Below are 20,738 nucleotides of genomic sequence, written 5' to 3'. Positions count from 1 at the left end.
GGCTTCAGGTGGTTCTTGGACATGGTAGCTGAGGACAACTAAGGGTTTTTTTCTCCCCCTTCCTATAAGCTGCTTTGTGCTGCACTTATCTTTGCTTAAGAGGTGGGTTTGGTTGGGATAGACAGGGGGTAAGACCTAGAAGAAATGCAGTTAAGTGTCCTGCAGCAGCCTGAGAAGATACACATGTATGGCATGTAGGTGGGAGAAGGAGGGAGGGAGAAGGGAAAAGCAGCCTGCTGCCTAGTTGCACATCATGAGGTGTACAACCTACTGCTATTTTTTTCTTTTTAAGGGAGAAGACTCGATTTGTACAAATAAGAGGTATTGCAAAACTAAGAAAGCCGAAGTGCAGGCACATGCTGCTTTCTATAACCTTTACTGCTTCCTAACAAAATCCATTTAGTATCAGATTTTTCTCAAATTACTAAGCAACTGGAGATCTTTCTGACTGGAAATTACGCTAAGTGTATTTGAAAAGGAAGGGGAGAATATTTGTTGTGGGCTTGGAATTATTGAATGTGCCTACTGCTTGTTTCTTAGGAAACGCAATTGAATTTTACATCGCATCCTCAGTTCTGTGATACTAAAGCAGTACTGGCAGCAGTTACCAGAGACTTTAATTTACACATCATTAGTTCCAGTAAAATCTGAGGCATCCGTGAGTCTCTGAGATCTGAGGACCCTTACTGTTCACTCAGACTGGCTGAACATCTTCAAGGAGAAATTAGCCCAAGTGCTACTTTTAAATAAAAAAAGTGAACAGATCATGAACTAGCCTGTCCTTGAATCTATTAGTTATGGCAGTATTTGAGTGCTTAATGGGCCATTTAATTTGCTCTCAGCTGGACAGATGCCAGAAGAGCTGTTCTACTGAAAGATGGGTCATTTGCCACGAGGAAGCGGACGCCGACCACCTTCGTGGTGTTTGCCGACCGGATTGAACAGGTTGGCAAAGGCTGCGCTTTGTGTGGTAACCCTCATGCCGGGCCTGTCGAGCTGAAAACGCAATTCTTTCCCAATGTTTTAAAAGCTGTCAGGAATGTTTTAAACTTTGCCAACCAGCGTACCACCTCTAGCTCTCTTGTTTCGTGCTTAACCCACATGGCTGTTGATGTTAGTAAAACTGATCCTTGGTATTTTACCATAAACTCTTCACGGGAGGAGCTGCACTGTGCTGCTGCTTGGAGCTCCGGGCCCTTCCCCTCAGAGGCGAGGGAAGCGGCTCCTCTGAGGAATCCCGCCCCTCGGGGGGGAAGCGAGGCGCTTTATCCACCGGAGTCGAGCAGCGGCCGCCTCCACAGAGCTCCGCCGGGGCAAAACCCCGGACTCCTCTTATTAAAAGACTGTCCCGAGGACTTTTTCCAGTCAGAACAACGCGGTTCTGTTCCCAGAAAAGCGCCCGAGGGCCGGGAAGCGCAGCACCGGCCGCTGAGGCGCCGCGTCCCCTCAGAGAGCGCTGAGGCGCCGAGAGGGCGCGCGCGCGCACTGCCCCTCCTCGGCCCCGAGCCCGCCGAGCGCCGCCAACGGCCCGCCGCGGGAAGGGGGCGTGGCCAGATAAGCCCCGCCCCGTCTCGTGCGCTTTGCGCATGCGCCCTCGCCACAGGGCGGGGCGGGGGGCGTTGCCGGCGCGAGGCACCGCCCCGCCGTCGGCTGCGGTGGCCGCCTGGGCTGCGGCCGCCGGGCGGGAGGCGGCAGAAGATGGCGGCGGCCGCGGCGGCGGCGCTGCGGGCCTGGTTCTGGAACGAGCGGTTCTGGCTGCCGCACAACGTGACGTGGGCGGACCTGGCCGGGGAGCCGGGCCCGCCGGGCAGCGGGCTGCAGTACCCGCGGGCGGGCCACGTCCTGTCCGCCTTCCCGCTGGCGCTCGGCATCTTCGCCGTGCGGCTGCTCTTCGAGAGGTGAGCGCGGGGCCGGCGCAACCGGGGCGGCGGGGCCCGAGGCTGCCGGCAGGGCCAGGAGCGCGGCGAGGCCGCCGGTGTCTCTTAGCAACGGGCTGCGGAGCGGCGGGCGGCCCCGGCGGCGGGCCGGAGGGGAGGCGCGGCGGGACGGGCCCCGCGGGCGGCTCGGCTGGGCTCCCCGTTCGCCTCGCGGGCAGCGCGGAGGCCGTGGTGGGCTCCCGAGGCGCTTCTTGCGTGGAATATCGTGTAACCCTGGAAAACCCGTCTCGGGAGCCGCTCTGTGTCTGTCGCGACATACACCGGCCCGTAGGGCCCCTCTCTCCCGTGGCTTTGGATCCCGAGGGACTCCTCCAGCGCTGGCGGTACCTTCCGCTGAGGTAGCGCCAGAAAAAAGTCGTGGGAATTCCCTTTTATTCCTCCTCCTGTCCAGGAGAACCTCGGCCGGGCGAGCGGAGACAACCGGCTGTTGCTTTTGCTGGTGTTGCTGGTCGCTGCCTTCATTGTGTTTTCCCTGTGCGTTCCTGGATGAGGAAATAGGACTCGTTCCCATGGCCTGGTGTATTATTAAACAATTCGCGGGTCTCCTGCATCTCGGGTGTGACGGAAGTGCACGGAGATCATCATTTCTGCCCATAAACAGGTGTAACGCGGCGTTCCTCGTTTGCTCGAGTATCCACAAACATCTGGTGTTAACTCTTCCCTGGGGCAGAGGTTTCTCCTTTCCGCAGCGTGTATCTCTTACAGCCACGCGCAGGGCAGGCTGTGTGGGTGACACAGATACTAATTAGGAAAGCGGCTTATTTAGGAAGACCGTTAGGTGAAGCGGAGCAAGGCACCTTGGATTCTTCCTGTTCAAGTAGTTCGTTAAAGATTGAGTCAATCTTGAATTTCTACACTGAAAGGGCAGAAGGATTTCTAAGCGTGGAAAAGGGCTGCATGACTAAAGCGAGTGGGTATCGAGTTGGTTTTGGTTTGTGGGTTTTCTGTAAGAACTGTGAATTTTCTTGAGCTTTCAGGAGTTAAGCAAGAAGAGGGGACTGGGGTGAAGTAAAAAGATAGGCGAACTGTGGAGAAAAATGAAGCCGGTCAGCAGAGTAGGAGAGAAACTTGAGAAGCTCTTTTTTTTCCTCTATTTTACCTTTCTGCCTTCCAAAAACAAACAAAAAAAAATCTGAAAACTACTGGCAGCTCAAACCAGTGTAGAGGACCCAGGAACACGTGTGGCAGTGCCACAATCTCATCTCAGCTTGGCATGCTGCTGCTAGTGTGAGCCAAACTTTCTCACTTGCCAGCAGACAAAGGAAGGAAGTTGTGAGACAGAACGATACCCCGAAAGGGGTAAACCACGACGCGTAGGAAGTTTTCCTCGCTTTCTAAGCCCCGTTTAGTCCAGGTGTCTTAGTCTGGGGAAGAAGTGCAGAAGATTCCCTTTTCCCTGCAGTTTGAGATGTTGGGAGAGATACCGTGTGTCCTACCACACCTCCTCTCCTGGTAGCAATTACTTTATCCTGATAACGTCTGCTTGGTTTGTGAAATTTCTTTTGCAGCATTAACATAGGGAGGAGTCAAACGACAAATTAAGTAAAACCTGGAGGCTATGGCCCGGCTTCCGAGAGGGTTGTTGCTTTTTTCAGCTGTGGCTTTGCTCTAGTGTGTCTCAGTGGTGGTGAAGCGAAAGCAGATTGTGAGAGCAACGTGCAGGGCCGTTTCTGGTGTGTTTATTTTAAAAGACCGTATTTTTTTTCAGAAACGCTTTTCTTTTTCCTCCTGCCGCTTTGAACGTGTCATGAAAATTCAGATTTGTCTTAATAAAACCCTGTGGTGGGCATACCCTGGTTGAGGCTTCGGGGATGCTTGTGTCAAACGTCTTCCTTGACGTGTGTTTGGCAGTTGGGCTCGTTGACTCAGAACTTGAATTATGTACTCGTGTCTCTCTTTTGCTTTAGCTTCTCTTCATTTCTTTATTTTGTTTCCTTTCGCTGTAGGTCTTCAGCGTGAGGAAGTGCTTTTGTGACACTGACACTTGTAGCGTGGATGCGTGTTTCTGTTAGCAATGCTCCTATAAATTAACCTTTGCATCGCTGTGTTGGTAAAATATCCGTTAGGCTGGCTGGCTGTGGGAAGTGTGTGACTGTAGAGATGAGGCAAGACCTGAAGAGGAAGGTAAGGTCCTGACTCTGGTAGGGGAACGGATTCTTGTGCAGGCAAGATAAAAGGACTTCTGCCCACAAGTTTGTGTTTGGGTGTGTTTTTTTTTTTTGTCTTGGTTATACCTGCTGTTATTTCTCCTTACACATCTTATCGTACTGCAGGCACAAAAAAAAAATTCCCAGGTGTCTGTGAAAACCTGGCGCCTGTTAATGATATAATGTGTTTATAATTATACTGGAATACTCTTCAGTAACACATATGCTTGTTGCTCTGCAGGTCTGAGGAAGGATGCAGCTTGTGCTGAAGCTGGAGGGGGAGAAAAAAAAAAGTGATTTTTAGATGTTACTTCATCAAGTCTGTCTGGAAAACCAGGAACAGTTGTGGAGTGAGGTGGTTTAATCTCAACACAGTGAAGCTGAGAGTCATGGAAAGACAAAGCCTTTCTTTGAGTGCACACTTTATAAAACTTAGTATTTTGCAGATTGTTCTTCCTTTTCAGAGCTGTAATAGGGAGTCACCTGTTAAACCTGAATGTTCCATAAAGAAGGATTCTGCCTTTGGGTTTGTGAAGTACAACATGACTGAAAAATATGTTGTAATGTATGAGTCTGTGTACTTGAAAATTTGTGTTGGTTTCAAAATCAATCTGTCTTAATAACTAGTGTGAAAAAGGTAGCTTGGTAGGTGTGGCTTGTGCCCGTTCAGGAAAGTGTAATATAAGCATTTAAGTGATGGTAATTCCTTGCTGGAAAGGTGTGGCAGTAGGGTGACCTTGGGAATAGTTGCTGCAGTTAAGATTCATGTGGAATCATAAAATAATTTAGATTAAAAGGGACTTTGGGAGGTCACCCTGTCCAACCCTCTCTTCAAAGCAAGGCCAATGTTTTAGTCAAGTCAGGTCGCTCATTGTCTTATGCTCTTCAGGGTGAGTATCCCCAAGAATGGAAATCCTATTATCTGGGCAACCTTTTTTTTTTTTTTTGATGCTTAACTGCTATTGCCATGCAGATTTTTTTCTCTGGGGCCAAAACCACAAAACCCCACAGAGGTTTTAAGTGTGAGTTTTCCGTAATGGACACCTGACGAAAATAGCATCTCATCTTGATCGTTCGCTTCGTGTTCCCCCTGCAGGGGAGTAACTGGTGGAAGCAGCTGGACCGTTGGCTGTTGAGTGGACCCGGGAGCGTGAGCCACCCGTGCCCAGTCCCGGCATGGCGCGTGGCTGGACCGTGGGCATCTGCCATTCCGTTGCACGGAGCCGTTCCTTTGGTGGAGTTAGAGCAGCTGCGTTAGGCATGGGGTTAGACTTCCTGAAAAGTAATGAAATTCATTGCTGCCATCCTTTTTCCTTCCTGTTTCTGGGACTGGCTCCATGGTTGTCACTTGTCTGTTTGCTCGTGCTGATGTCTGGCTGGCCGCTGCTGTGCACCTTGAAATGCTCGTGGGGTTTTTTGGTTGGGCTGTGGTCACCCACATGCTTGACCGAGTAACTCGAGTCCTGTGCTGTATCCGTATCCCTCTTGATTTCTCCCCCCTCCATTTCTGGAAAAAAATCTGTATTTTTGCCTTAAGCCTTCTGGTGGAGGAAGCCTACTGCTCAGGAATAGTTTCATGCAAAGTTTTGAGTTTCTTTAGGTTTTTGTTTTGCAATCTTTAGTTCCCAGAGTGAATTATTTCTGCATCTTTTTTTTTTTTCTGATGAGATGCTATTTCTTCTTTCCTTGATGCTTCAGGTTTTGAGTTCTACAATAATGCCAAATTTTGTATGGATCACTCTGAGCTTTAACCAGTCATTCTCTTCTTTACTTATTCTTAACACAAAAGAAGACTCTCCTGAATAATAAATTAATTCAATGTGCAGTTTTTAGATTGTTCAGGTTTCCTCTCTTACGTGAGGAAACTGACCCCAACAAAGTATCTTCAGGACAAGTTTTTTTTTTTTAAATGGAGCTGTAAGCAGTGTGTCCTAGAAAATGAAATAAAAATATTTGTCATCCTGTAATTGCCCATGTGTACTTTGCTGTTGCCGCGGTGTATCCTGTAGGAGAAGAGCATGAAGGTGTACGCTTTTACGGGGGCCCAGCCAAATGTTTCATACCATCAGAACATGATTTCTGGCTGGTGGTCTATGTCGTAGAGGAAGCAGTGAGCCTTTTGAGCCAAGCTAAAAGGAAATCACCCTTTCCTTTTTGTTTTTTTTTTTGTGTTGTTTTTTTTTTTTTTTTTTAAAGCTATGACTGTTGAAATGAGCAGGACGTATGAAGAAATGGGGCAGGACAGTGAAACCCAGCATTTATTGCTTGTTTAGTATTTTCTGAGAGCAGGGGAGTTCCTTTAGGGTTAGTCATGAGCTGGTCTGTAATTCCTCAAGGGAAAACCCCCCAACCTGTGTCTGTTTTTAACAGGTCACAGCTATGCATGTGTTACTGAAGTACTAACGATGTACTCCCAAGAATGATTGCTGTTGGAATACTTACAGTCGTGATTCTCCTGGCTTTTGATCTCTCATTTTAAACACAGTGAGAAGTGGTGGCACATGTAGGGGTTGGAAAAAGCAGCATTTTCTGCTCAATGGCACTCTTGAGCCTGCTCAATGGAATACATGTGGGTAAATTGTCTCTGAAACAGTCTCTGTTTCGAAGCAAAATGGATTTAATGATGCAAACATTGCGTCCTTTTCAAAATCGGTTTTGAGAAAGGGGTTCTTTTCTCTCTAAATAATTGATTAAAAATATAATAAAACCTGCTCCTTGAAACCCCCCTCTCTTGCCCACCAACAGGAGAGAGAACCGTTCGTGTGTTCCAGTGACACACACATTGCACTCAGAATCCTGTGCCCATTTCCACGCAAAGGTGCAGCAAGACCTAACCATTTTTGAACATGTGTATATTCATTTTAGTTGCAAAACCAGGCTTATTTCCAGAGTGCCCGTGCTATAAAATTCACAAAGTGGTAGATCAGCTTTCAGCATACCTACAGAGCTGAGATACGGAGATCTGGAGGCTTTCAGACTGAGTGGCTTCTCGCATCTTCCTCGCCCTCCTGAAGGAAACGAGACACTTTATTTTTCCCAAAGACCAAAACCAACCAACCAAACAAAAAACTGTATATCTTTTAGGAACAGTGTCACTTGAACTTGCCTTTTATTCTGAGCCAAGGTGCATGCTGGAAATAAGGGATTGGGTTTATGGGGCTGCAAGGGCTCTAGCATTTATGTTCGTAGAGGACTCCTATCAGTGATTATTATTTGATTTGAGTAATGAGGTTCACTGTGAGGGAACACGTTCTCGTCCTTACAAGCCAAGGATGTTAAGATTTAATTTCTCATTTTAGATACGTGTACTGTATGTGCTGTCTGCAATTACCATTTGGACTAATAAAAGATGTTCCTTAAAGAAACTTCACGGGTGAAGTAAAGCGAGTGGAGATCTTCAAAAGCTTTTTGGCTAGGTTTTGCAGTTGGAGACAAGTCGGAGTCCTTGTGATGTAGGTAGAGGAGGGACACAGATATCTCATTTTGACCTAACTCTTTCTTCGGAACTCTTTCAGGTTTATTGCCAAGCCGTGTGCCATAAACCTTGGCATTCAAGACAGTGGACCTCACAGAGCCCAGCCCAATGCAATTTTAGAGAAAGTGTTTACATCCATCACTAAGGTGAGTCATGCTTTAAATTCTGTTAGAAATGGAGGCTTATAAGTAAGAGTACAGGGGGGACTTTTTGCTTCTGCTTTTCCAGTTCAGAGAAATGCATTTCACACTATGCATGCACGATGAGAGCGCTTTCTTGTTTTACTTTGCCTCTGGCATGTCCTTGTAGCTAAGCAAACTGTGTTTACAGCTTTCGTGTACAGAAGAACCTTTTTGAACAAAACAAATGTTCCCTTTTTTAGAAAGATACGAGGTTTTCCCTTTAATTCCCCACCTTTGTCCAAGTTGTGACTGCTGTAACAGGTGGTAATTCTCGGTTTAACAAGAAATTCCTCAGTATCTTTCACTTGCTGTTGGAAAAGCACTGCTCTCTTCCTTGAGAATGGTCCCTTTGCTGGTTTATTGGCCAGATGTGTGAATGCTTTCCTCTTATTTTTGCCATCTACTGTGGAATTGGACAACAGCTGTCACAGTGGCAGTCAGTTATTTAAGGAAAGCGTTCGATCAATGGAAGCGTGCCGTGAGAAAGGGTAGGACATTTATTGTTGACAGTAGGTGTTTCTTTTGATTGTTTCGTGGCCTTTCTTACACGTCAGCTGATGGTGCTCCTTTGGTTCAGAATTCCAGAATTCCACACTGTCTGTACTCTGTTGAATGCTGACGTTGAAATCCACGCAGACAGCATGATAGGTTTTCCTTAAAGATAACAAAATGGGAAGTTTTATGTTGTGATTCGGTGATGCTGAATGTCGTTCTGAGTGGAGCAGATGAAGGGCTCAGTGAATGGGAGGGAAACTCTATAAAAACCTCACTAAAACTCGGCTCATGGGAACATTAAAATTTTGAGGTACTTGGAATGACGTGTGAACTGAAAAGTCCCTATGATTTGATGTCGTTTGTGGGGAGGACTTTTATGTAGGGGATGTCCTTGAAATTAATGTTCAGGAAACCCGTGGGGACTCATGCTGTGCAAAATTTATCTAGCTTTTGAAAGCAGAGCTGCCCTTAACTGTACCAGTAGGCTTGTGTCTGCTGTTGGATCCGGAGAATCAGAATGTAGGGTGGCACTGATGCAGGGGAAGGATGTCATTGCAGTTCTGAAAGCGGAGCTCTGTAAATTCTCCTTGGAGGTAGGTTTACTTCCAATGCAGAAGCATCAGGTAGCCCGAACCATTAAAGCCTAGTAAAGTGCTGAGGGATCTGGCTGTGATGGAATTACAGGAAAGTCGTGGTCTCAGTACTGAAAATCAAATGACAGAGGATTTTGCTTTTCAGTTCAACAGTCTGGCGACTCTGTATTAAATCAGCATCTCTATAGTTTTTTGGATTTGTATGTAACTCAAGTAGTAAAATGTGTTTATCATCTTTCAGTTGTAAGAGCTCCCTGGCAGAGCTTGTTAAAAGGACACTGGTCTGAAACTAATGTGACTTATCTCACCACTGGGCCATTTTAGAGGTAGTTATCAGGTTTTGTTCACTTTGTCTCTTATAAATCCATTTATGTTATTATACAAACAAATAAACTGGCAGAGTTTTCAGTCAGAGAACAGTGATACCTTCTTTATCATACAATTATTTCAGTTTTCAAATTTAGTTTTATTTGTAAACTTTGATAACAGAATCTCTGTGATGCTCTTTTGAAATATACAAATATCTAGTGTGTTAAACCGACTCTTAATTTAAAGTTCCCCTAAACTTGCAGTGAGTAGTGACCCTTAAATGCATTCAGCTTTGATCTTGCTGAGTCCTGGACTGTTTGAATTGATGCACAAGTTTTAACAGGTAGCACAGGACGTTTTAAAAGCTCCTCCCCCCAAATTAAGAAACAGAACAACTGCATTCTTTGTCATAATGTGCTGTCAAATGATGAAACAGATGAGGAAACGTTAAACCGAAAGCATTCTGAATAATTAGGTAATTAGTGGCTCATGAAAGTTAAACTTGAATGAACATTTGTGGCAACGGGTTCCTGCTTCTCGTCTCTACGTAATGCCTTCCCAGTGTGTGTTTTGTTATCTGTGCATCGTTTTTATCGTAGTACAGAGGGGATCTCAGACTGCGAGTAGGTCGAGAAGTAGGAGAAATGACACTTGTTTCGTTTTCCTTCAGTCTCCAGATGGAAAAAGGTTAGAAGGCTTGTCAAAGCAGCTAGACTGGGATGTTCGAAAGATCCAGCGCTGGTTTCGTCATCGGAGGAACCAGGACAAACCCACCACCCTCACTAAATTTTGTGAGAGCATGTATGTTTGTGCAGAGGCCAAGATGTGGCTTCACCTTAAAGCTCCAGCTGTGTGTTCTCTTTTCTAACTGAAACTGTGGTCAGATGTTAATTTGAACTACTGTCTTGGGGTTGCCTGGTGGAAGATAAATTCTCACAGAAGCAAATGAAAGAAGTTAGGAGCTGTTTTTGGCATTCAGTATTGTGAAATATTGTGTAAATACATGTGAGAGACCAGAGCACGTGCACAGGAATTATTCCTGTCAATGATGAGCAGCTTTAGGTAGTGGACCAGGTCCTTAATGCAAACGTAGCACTTCAGTGTACGCGTGTGTGCGTACGTGCATGTGCAAAACTTGAGTAATTATGCTAAAGACAAGACTGCTGTCTGCACAGTTATGTTGTAGACCAGCGCTTGCTCCCAGCCAGAATGACCTTATGTGTATACTTTTATACAGACCCTTCTTGGATTCCTGTTCTTTTCATTCCAGTGCATTCTTTTGTTCTTTGTTTCTTTCTGAATGCTTGTGGTTACCTCTAGTAGTGTAGTAGCATCTGAATATTTTTTCCTGACTTGTTATTTCTTCTGTGCTGGTTTCTTTCCTTTCCAGTAACTTTCTTCATATTAATTCTTCCCCCCAGTATGGTTTTGTCTACTTAAAGCCTCAAGGTAAGAGGGACAAACATCTATATTAGGATACCTTCTGGATAACAATGACTAATCTTGTCGTTACCTTGCTGTTGTATATTAAAGCATATGAGTGATGCATGTTCACTCTGAACTTTATTTGAAACGTAGCTGTTGATGCAAACTTGTGTGTGGTGTGAAAACTCTAAAATAGGTTTATCCTTACATGAAATGTTTACAAATGAGGGATGACCTTTTGGTGGGTGAAAACTTTTCAGGTGTCAGAACTGTTTGGGCTTTTTTTTCACAATTGTTCCAGTTTTTGTTACAAATGCTAGCCAGAAGCTATTTCTCTCCTAAGTTTAATTTTTGCTTCTTTTTCCAGGTGGAGATTTACATTTTATTTAAGTATATTTTTTTATGGAATCAGGTTTCTCTGGACGGTGAGTTGGTCTGTCATGTCCCACTCCTTGTTCTGCGTGGCGTGCAGCTGGGTGATGGCTGTCCTGCTGAAATACAGGGGCTTTGACTACCTGTGTTGCTTCATCAGTGCTTGCACCCAGCTTAAAACGAGGGGGCTTTAGTGGTGGTAGTCATCTTTATGTTCCCCTATTCGAGAGCCTGAGATTTCTGTTTAAGGACCTGCTTTACACTATAAGAAAGCTCCTATAAAGATCTGTCATTATGGAAATATAAGAATTTGTCCTGTTACTCCAGAATGAGACAGAAGTAGTTTTTTTGGCTATGGAGAGCTGCTTATGTTTTCTCATCTCCCTCTTGAAGGGATACAGATTCATCCCTTTGGGTCTTTATTATTATTAGAGCTGTATGATTATTCTTTGAATTTCCATTGCAGTATAACGTACCTTTGACTACAGAAAGAATATTTTAAATCACTAGGATGTTTTACAATAAATTTTACTCAAATGGCAGAATCAAGATAAAAATTCAGTGAAACTGTTCTGTAGTGGTCAGCTGCCTTAGATGATGGGAAAGAAAAAAACCTTGCGGAATAATAACTTCTGGTTTTCCCTCTAGGCACCCTGGTTTTGGGACACACGACAGTGCTGGTACAACTATCCTTTTCAGGTAGGAGATAAACACTTACTAGATTGCAGCTTTTTGCACAATTTTGGTTTTTATTTTCGTTAATGATAGCAGATTGAAACTCAGTAGACTTGAGTGCTTCTCCTTATTCTGTGGGATGGGTGCTGCAGTCTGGTAAGCTTCCTCGTGAGTGAATGGCCATCCCTTTTGGAAGGCACAGAGATGGCATTTACCCTTTGTGTCTTCAGATCCTGGTTAGGTTTGTCAGCAGCAGTGCTTCCTCAGATAGGACTGACTCAGTTCTTATTCATTTTATGTTTACTTGCTGCTGAGATTGTTAAAAGTGAAAGAAAAAATATGCCTAAAATTATACTGGTAACTTATTTAGAGTGTTGTTTCTGTTATGCAGCAAGTGTGATTGTGTAGAGGCCAACCAGTCTGCTTGTGCCTGGTTTTCCTAATCCAAGAGGCTGCAGTATGAGTTGTAGATATGGACAAGGGAATCTTACTCCTTTTGAATAAAGCTCAAACAGACAAGTATGTTTGTGTGACTGAGCCTAGAGTGAGATGTCTGTTGCTTAAGCTTGTTTTTACTAAACCTTAATTCTGGATCTTTTAACTTATGCCTCAGCATTCTGGAGGAACAGAGTGGGATGGGAAGGAAGGATGGAACAAGTCGATTTTAATGTAAATTTTAAAGTACTTTGTCTTCTAACTGTGCTATCTTTGTTTGTTTTCCAGCCTCTAACATCCAGGCTTTATTATTACTATATCTTGGAGCTGGCCTTCTATTGGTCTCTCATGTTTTCTCAGTTTACAGACATTAAACGGAAGGTGAGATTAACCAGAATTGCACTAACCACTTTGCTAAATAGACAGGACTAACCCCCAAAAATGTGATGGTACCTGGCCAGTAAAGCTAAAGCGTAGTAATAACTGTATTTTCTCCCTCATTCACATCTTTGTGTAGCCTGCCTCCTTCTGTAATCACTGCCCAGTCGTGGGGAAAAGTCCCTTTCACCTTCCAGAGGAAAGAACACAATCACTCAATACCTCCTAATAAAAAGTTACCGAATCATTACCTAAAAATAGATGTAATTAGAAGGCTTGCAAGAAAATACGAAAATGAGATGCTCAAAGCAGTGCCTTGCTGAGCTGGGCGAGAAAATGGCAAATGCTGAAGCAATAATAAAAGTGGTTTTGAAAGTAACTTTTCGTCTGCGTGCGGAGCAGAATGATGACTGGTCGCGATTGCCGGATCCAGTTCTGTTGCGCTGCGTTCTAGGATTTGGCTTTTTGTTGCTGTTGGAAAACGGTTTGCAGTAAATCAGTTTATTCTTTCTGTTACACAAACTGCAAAGCAGCAAATTATCCCAATTCTTCTGTTGACTGTTCAAAAAGAAAAGTTTGCCTGGGTTTTTTTTCTGTATTGAAATAGTAGCAGGTGAGGCACTACAGAATATCTTGGAGCTGCAGGAAAGGGAGTGACTGGTTGCATCTGTGACACTGTTTATGATGTTTAGTTTTGTACTCTGACTTCAACCAAACGGATTACATCCCCTACTGCAAGCGTGATGAGGTACATTGACATGAAGTGCTGTACCCAGGGGGCTAAACTGGGAAACAGCCCTGAATGTATGTGCGTTGTAAACGTTTTTCAGTTGGGTTTTTTTGAATGAAGTGGCCTCATTCTTGCTGTTTGGTTATCTGGTGTTCTATGCCTGCTGTGCTCTGGCAGGCTTTTGCACACTGACAACACCACCAGCAGCGTAGTTAATATGGGTGCCAGGAGCTGAGAGGACTAAAAATATGATTGTAAAACCAAACAGGGCCAAAAATAAGGGCCGTGTGTTGTCCCATCAGTCTTTTCAGTGAGGTCTGCAGACAGATAGGTGTCTTCACCTGGCATGTGTGTGCCAGAGACTGTGCTGTGTCTGTGTGTGCGGAGCTGTGACTTCACAGGAGCACAAATGCTGGGAGAGACCTTTCTGGAACCTTTGGTGATGATGGTTGATGTTGTGTGATAAGCTGTGTTTTATATAAAATGGGGTCGGAGTCTGAACTGAAGTAATGCTATGACCCCAGATAGTCACTTCTGTGGCTCTATTCCAAACCTTCATATTTGTTTGACAGCCAAAGAGTCTTTGTTTATTTTTTTCTGTTTCCAGGACTTCCTGATCATGTTCGTCCATCATTTGGCTACAATTGGACTCATTACATTCTCTTATATGAATAATATGGTGCGGGTCGGAACTCTGGTGCTGTGCCTCCATGATGCATCGGATTTCCTTTTAGAGGTGAGTTTCCCTTCAGATCTTTGCATGCCTAATGCTAGTATGGTCTCAGGGGAGCAAGCTGACATTCCCGTTCTCGATGAACTGCATTAAGTGTGCCATAAGACTCGTGCTGCTGATCCTGCCTTGTCAGCTTTTCCTCATAACTGCTTTAGTGCTGAGAATAATCCCTAAATGTTCCAAACTCCTTACAAATGCGATGGCTTGAGGGTTTTTGAAGCTCTGCAGCCTGGTAATTACATGAGCGCACAAAGGGAATAATATTCTCGTGTTTCTTGTCTCTTTTAGGCTGCCAAGCTAGCCAATTATGCCAAGTACCAACGTCTATGTGATGCTTTCTTCATGCTCTTTGGTGTCGTGTTCATTGTTACACGGTTGGGCATTTATCCTTTCTGGTAAGCACCTCGAGCTGTAAGGTCTTGTTTGTTCTTCCAGTCCTGTAAGCAAAGCCTTTGTATTTAGACTTCTTGCAAGAATTCCAGCTTGCCCCTCGAGGCAACCTGAAGTTGCAGACAACCCAAGTGCTGTTTGGAGCAGTACGTTCAAGTGGGCACGTGAAGAAACCTCTCAACAGTCATCGGAGGCAGCACAAAAAGTGCCTGGAATCCTAATGCACAGCTGGCCCCTCTTCTCCTGCTGCAAAGTGCTGACAGTGCTGATTTGTGGGTGCGAAGTCAGCCGGAATCTGACAGACTCGAAGGGCTGTTTGCTTCTCTTGAGCAGTTTTGGAAATAGTTACAGATGAGGCATGGTCTCTTGAGGTAAATTTGGGTTTTTGAGGATCTGGCTTAGTCATCGCTGCAGTTTCTGATTTCTTGTGGCACTCGTGTCCTGTCCTTGTGTCGTGACTGTTCTGAGCCTGAATTAGGTCTTGGGTTTCTTGGGAGGTAAAACCCCGGCTTAAATGGCTTATGGCTCGTCATCCTATAACGAGATTCCCTCTTGCCTCAGTAGGTCAGGCTTGGTGAGGTTCTTCTGTTGCTGAGCTGTTATCCACTTCTTGTTTCTATTGAATGAGTGTGGTGAAGATTTGATTACACCTGATTATTACTCAGTTTATTTCAGTTTTACTGCATATATTTGTTTCCTAGGCAATGGGCAGCCTGCATTCCCGTTCTTTTTGGGTGCCTTGACAGTAGATGAAAACAATACTCATGCTTTGGTGTCAGGGTTGCAATTAAATCTTTTCCTTGTTTTCCAGTAAATGCATCAAAGGAGTCTGGATAAAGAAGAGCTTTAATTCTTATGTCTTCATAGGCTCCTTCCAGTGACAGATGAGATAGTTGTCGTTGTTTTTATTGCTGTTGTCTGTCATGAGGTGATGCTCTTGCATCATGCTATTGCTCAGCAGCCCTGTAAATCTTTAATGTGTTTTCCACTGGCTGTAATGTAATTCCTCAACTTTGTAGAGAAATCTGGCAAGCTTGCACCAGTATTGCAGACCTTGTGCTATTTCACTTCACGCATACTCCCTTCCCTAATCAGTAGTGTAAAACATCATCAGACCTCTGGAACTGCACTCAGTTCATCCATAAACTGGCTGTGAGATAGACATTTCTGGAGCTGCGTTTTGGGGCACTTGAGTTCTCCTTTAAAAGGCTTGTTTTTCTTTTCTTGTAAAATTCTAAAAGCTGTGTGAAATTAATGACGTCTTTCAAGGTCTCTCCATACCTCTCTACTTCATAAAATCTAAAGTGTTTATTAAATTACTTAAGCACTGGCAATAACTCCCAGCGACAAGAACAGCAAACCAGTAATGAAAGAAAGCACAAAGCTTTTTTCAGAAAGCAGTTTCTAGTCCTCCAGCTTGGCAGGAGGAATCTACAAAAATCTGAGGGAAGAGAAAAGCACACAGAGAGAGGGGCCTACTGGGAACAAAATTCCTTCCTGGTCTTTAAATATGAGTGAAGACTGCCCAAGTACGAGCGTGTTAACAGTTGTTTTGATCATCAGTGCGGCTCGACATCACTTCCCGTAAAGTTGTTACAAATGCTCGAGCTTTTGAGAAGGGAATTGGCAGCAGATCTGTGTGTGTAAACGAGTTGCAGGACACTGACATCTCCTCCTGTTCCTTGCTCAGTCCAAATGTTTCTGATTAGCTTTAGTCTGCCTCCTGACTCTGGCAGCAGACCGGCTGCATCACCACTCTGACAGGAGCAAAGCAACTGATGCTTAAATGAGCTACAAACCGTTGTGCATCTGGCCAGTCAGCTTAATTCAGAGCTGGAAGCCGTGCTGCCAGCACAGCCCATCTGTAATGTGTTTCTGGATCTCTTTTAGGATTTTGAACACAACCCTATTTGAAAGCTGGGAGTTGATCGGTCCTTACCCTTCCTGGTGGCTATTCAATGGGCTTTTGGTAACCTTGCAGATCTTGCACATCATCTGGTCTTATCTCATCGTTCGCACTGCCTACAAGGCCCTCGTGCGGGGAAAGGTAAGATTGCTGGTGACTGGTTTGGGTTCTCTTTCCTACAAGCCCTCTTGAGCAATCATGAGAAACTGGGCCCTTCAGCGAGGGCTCGTTCTAGTTCTCGAGGAACTTGCATCAGGATTGCTTTGTAGAACAGCAGGTTTTTTACCTTGGTTGCTCTGCAGACTCGAGTTGCCAGGTGCATACAGGGGTCAGGGATGCTTTCCTCTGTTCTGGTCGTACAAGGAAATAACACCGTTTTCCAGTTCGTTCAGATACTGCCATAATAGTGATGATGGACAGACTTAGGTACTTTGCTTGTAGTTGGAAGTAAACTCTTTTGAACAATCATATAGGATGTTTTCCAGCTTTCCAACTTCAGCTGGTTCTTGGGGTGTGATGAGGGTCATAGAATCATAGAATGGTTAGGGCTGGAAGGGACCCTCAAAGGTCATCTAGTCCAACCCCCCTGCAAGGAACAGGGATATCTCCAACTAGATCAGGTTGCTCAGGGTCATGCATCTTCTGCTTGTTATCATTAACACAGGCGTCTGGCTGTCAGTGCAGGCCAGGCATTGAGCTGCAGCATGCAGAGGAGAAAGGGCTATCAGAAATGTGGTGGAGCTTACTGATTGTCACTGGGGTAATGGGGTGCAGTCTAGCTTCAGTCCTGTGTATTCTAATTTCCATTTGTGTTGGGAGCCTTAGGGAGAGGGAGGGTGAAGCTACGGCAGCTGTTTAGCAGCACGTGTTGTCCTAAGAGTGAGCAAAGCTGACTTCCAGCTGCAACCTCCGTTGCTAAGCAAGAAGGTGCAGCTCAACTGAAGTAGCATGAGACAGGGCAAGCCAATGGAGGAACTAATTTGACACCTGGCCAGCTCATCAAGAGAAGCCACTTTCTTCACAGCTACAGAGCGCAACAGATGATTTCATAGCACAAATGTGTGTTTTTATCCGGTATTTGGTATTCTGATCTGAGTTTCTCTCATGGCTCTACCTTATTTTGTGTTTGACGACGTAGCTGCCCCTACACATGGAGTGTAACCTTGAAAAATGTTTATATGGTAGTTGTCTGCAGCAGTGACTGTCACGGGAAGACCTGTTTCAGAGTTATGCACATGATCCTTTCCTCTGTTCCCCACAGCTGCTACTGCAAATGTCTTATTTACTGTCTTGGCAGCTGTTGCTGTATCCTGAGGTCTACATCTTTATCCTTTCCTTGGTTCTCTCCTGTCCAGGTGACCTAGCCAGAGAAAGGACTCTAAGCTCTGTCTTCTTCATTCTTTTCTCACTCCTTTTCTCTGTGCCAGATTGGAGCTGGACAGTTTCATCCTTTGCATGTAAGTGTGATCTGTGCTTCTGTTCGTTCACTGAAACACATCTGTGGCTGTTTCGAGGCTAAGACAAAAGCAAAGCTGTGGTTGTGGGGCTTTAGGTGGCTGGTGCCTTTTCTTAAAATGTTTCTCTCCCTGGTTGATGCACTGCTGGTTCTCACAGTATGCTAAAACGCAGGTTTTTCCAAAGGTCAAAGCAGTGTCCTGGGGTTTGTTCTTATCTGCTGTCAGCTGGTTGCATGACCTTCATCTTTCTGCTTTTATACGCCCACAGAGACTCTGATATCTGTCCTTAGTGCTCATTAACGTGCTGCTAAGTGGAAGAGGACAGGAGGAACGCAGCGCTTTTTGCAAAAAAGAGAACAGTCCCCAAAGAATGGGAAAAATTTCGAGGGGTTTCTGCTTCCTTCCAGTGACCCTTTGAACTTCGAGCGTAGCAGGAGAGTGGGGAAAGCTATCAAAAGTTCTGGCAACAGACAGAAGCCAGTACATCCAACAGGCCAGTCAAAACCGATCCTGGAGATCATTAACTTTACCTGGCTTTCTGCCAGATCTTCCCTTGAGTTCAAAAACTCCCTGCCTGGTGCTGTTGGAAAGCCCTAACCCTGACTGGAGGCGAGCAGAGCAGAATGAAACCCTTGGGAAGGTGGTAGCCGCAGAGCGCTCGCTCGTTAGGTAAATGAGGGCTGTGAGTTGCAGAGGCAGGAGCTGGAGAGCTGCCTTGGCGTATGCCAAGCACGGGCCGTTCCGCAGCCTCCGCTCGGCACCGGGTGAGTTTATGGCTCTGGCACCTCGCCACCAACCCAAGGTGCTTGTTTGCAGTTCGGGCTGGGTTTGTGAGCTCTTCCCTTCACCTTCTGGTGCAGTGCTGGTGCAGTGCCCTCCCGTGGCACTCAGAAAGCTGGCAGCAAAGTGGCACCTGGATCTGCTCCGGAAGGTTCCAAAGCAAATTCAGCTGGATTTGCAGTCAGTCTAGCTAAAGGCATAACATGTAAAGCAGATCCAGGTCTCTGGGCTGAGATGCTCCTGCTGTTCCTGACCAGGTGTTTGCTGGGTTAGGTAGTTGTCTTTGTTCTGCAGCCCACTGTCCAAACAGGCTTTTGCTTGTAAATGAGTTCGGATGTGTGACCTACAAGCTGGGAAAACAGGAGGCACTTTGTGCAAACAGTATAACGAGCTGTCATAAATACAGCTTGTTAGTTGTTAAAATATCAAAGCTGCTCCCAGTAGGGCAAAACGTTCTCTCTAAAGCTGAGATATACATGGGTTTTTTGGTCATCATACCCACGGATGGTAATGGTGTGGGAAGTTTTTTGATTCAACCAAACTCGTTTGGAAAAGCAGTCTTTAACCAATCGAGAATGCAGCTCTTGGAAGGCAAGAACAACCAAAGATCTATAGTGTCCTCTGGTCTGGTGAGAGCAAAAAAAGTGTGGTGCTCTCCCAGATGTACAGAGTATTTGGAAAATGGAACTCGTAGTTCCAAAGTGTCAGTGTCTTTGTCTTGCACTCTGTGTGTGATGACAGGTTCCTCCTTGTGAGTTTGAAGTGATTCAGGATCAAATGTGGGAGGTAACTGGTTAATCACATGGACACAACCTTCTGACTGCTGTTTTCTGTGAATTTTTCCACTTCCCTTCTCCCCCTTACACTACAAATTTCGTTTGAAATGTTTAGGTATCAAAAGATGACCGCAGTGATGTAGAGAGCAGCTCTGAAGAGGAGGATGTGACTTCCAACAGCACAAAAGGAGTTTTCAGCACTTCGAGTAACGGTTCCAACCGCATTAATGGCCACGTGGCTAGTGGCCAGTGGACAGAAGAGGAGTAAGGCTGTGGATTGGCCTTGAGCAAACACGAACTTATCTTTAAATATCTAGATGTGTTGAGCTCCACGTTCCCAAGTGATCTTTAATCAAGATACCCCTTCCCCAGAAACCTCCAGTAAATCCGAAATGGGCACAATCCAGACCAGTCAGAGGCTTTGCACACCAGAAGGGATAAAGCCGATGACTAGGGCAAAAACAAAGCTGCAGATTTCACTTTAAGCCATTTTATACTTAAATCTTAGTCCCACCAATATTTGCAGAGGTATCTCTGTTGGTGGCAAAGTGGTTTTTACTAGGATCAACTCAAGGTGGAACAAGTTGGGACTGGGCTGGCTGCCGACCGCGGGAGGGTTACGGTGCCGTTGCAGCGACGGTTTGCTCCAGTGCAGGTTCAGCCATCTCCTTGAAGCACTCCCAAAGCCACGTAAGAGCACGGAGAACGCAGGGCCCCGTGGCTCCGTGCCCGAGCTGCCCTGGCTGTAGCAGAGACTCTTTTTTCTCAGTCCTGCTGCCAGCGCTCTGCACTACAGCCGAGCTGTGAATGGGACCGTGCGACACCAGGAGCGTTGTTCCAACTTGCCGTCGGGGTGCTACACGCTGAGGAAGTTCTAGCTCCTCTCTCTGCTGTCACGAGGGACCAGGCCAGCGTTTGCTGCCTATTTTGGTGCTGCAAGCCCCTCTGAAGTCTTGACTACAGCCTTCTGAAATGGGGGAGGGGGGTGGTTTATTGCCCCTGAGACAACTATCACAATACATGCCTTTTTAAAGTTTTTTTCTGTTGCAAGTTGTGGTCTTGAAGACTGGATCAAGTTGGCTAAACCAGGACTTGAGGGCAAACCAGTACTGGTGGGGGCTGTGTTTAACTTCCCACAGAATAAGATGTTTCAGTCCTGCTTGTCTGTACTCCAAGACAGAAGTGAATGTTGCTGCTCTGATTTTGCAACTGGGCGGAGGAATCACGGGGCTGGAAAGGCAGCCACACCATAGGCTTTGCTTTTTTTTTTCGGTTTTTTTTTTTTGTTTTTTTTACTCAATGGTACCTGGGGGCAATGGAAGACCTGTGTGTCAATGTGGAAACTTCTTGAGTTGTTACCGTTTTATACCATTGTTTACTCTTATCTCCGATTAAAAGATGCTTCAGAAACTTAACTGACATGTTTCATCTTGAGGAGATAAGATGGAGGGTGTGATGCCCCTTTTCGGTGATTCTGAGCAGCTCTGATGCTGAGCCCCGGTGCTGATGTCAGAAGCACCTTTTTAACATCACCGGGAGCTGG

The 20,738-nt window shown here is 45.4% G+C and overlaps 1 protein-coding gene across 2 annotated transcripts; it reads left to right on the top strand.

Annotated features, from left to right (window-relative positions):
* The first annotated feature begins 1,698 nt into the window (after positions 1 to 1,698).
* CERS5 (ceramide synthase 5) lies at positions 1,699 to 20,575 on the top strand. Of its 2 annotated transcripts, XM_086628520.1 has the most exons (11): positions 1,699 to 1,898; positions 7,600 to 7,705; positions 9,809 to 9,939; positions 10,931 to 10,988; positions 11,584 to 11,634; positions 12,334 to 12,426; positions 13,761 to 13,889; positions 14,175 to 14,281; positions 16,167 to 16,323; positions 17,610 to 17,639; positions 19,311 to 20,575. In XM_086628520.1, the coding sequence occupies exons 1-11, from the start codon at positions 1,699 to 1,701 to the stop codon at positions 19,461 to 19,463; spliced, it is 1,215 nt and encodes a 404-aa protein (XP_086484646.1). In that variant the 3' UTR covers positions 19,464 to 20,575. The 2 variants fall into 2 exon arrangements, with proteins under 2 accessions (XP_086484646.1, XP_086484645.1); XM_086628519.1 differs by lacking the exon at positions 17,610 to 17,639.
* The last annotated feature ends 163 nt before the right edge of the window (positions 20,576 to 20,738 follow it).

The sequence above is a fragment of the Tauraco erythrolophus genome, chromosome 31 (genome assembly GCF_009769465.1).
Source record: "Tauraco erythrolophus isolate bTauEry1 chromosome 31, bTauEry1.pri, whole genome shotgun sequence".
NCBI lineage: Eukaryota > Metazoa > Chordata > Aves > Musophagiformes > Musophagidae > Tauraco > Tauraco erythrolophus.
This window is presented reverse-complemented; position numbering and strand designations above follow the sequence as displayed.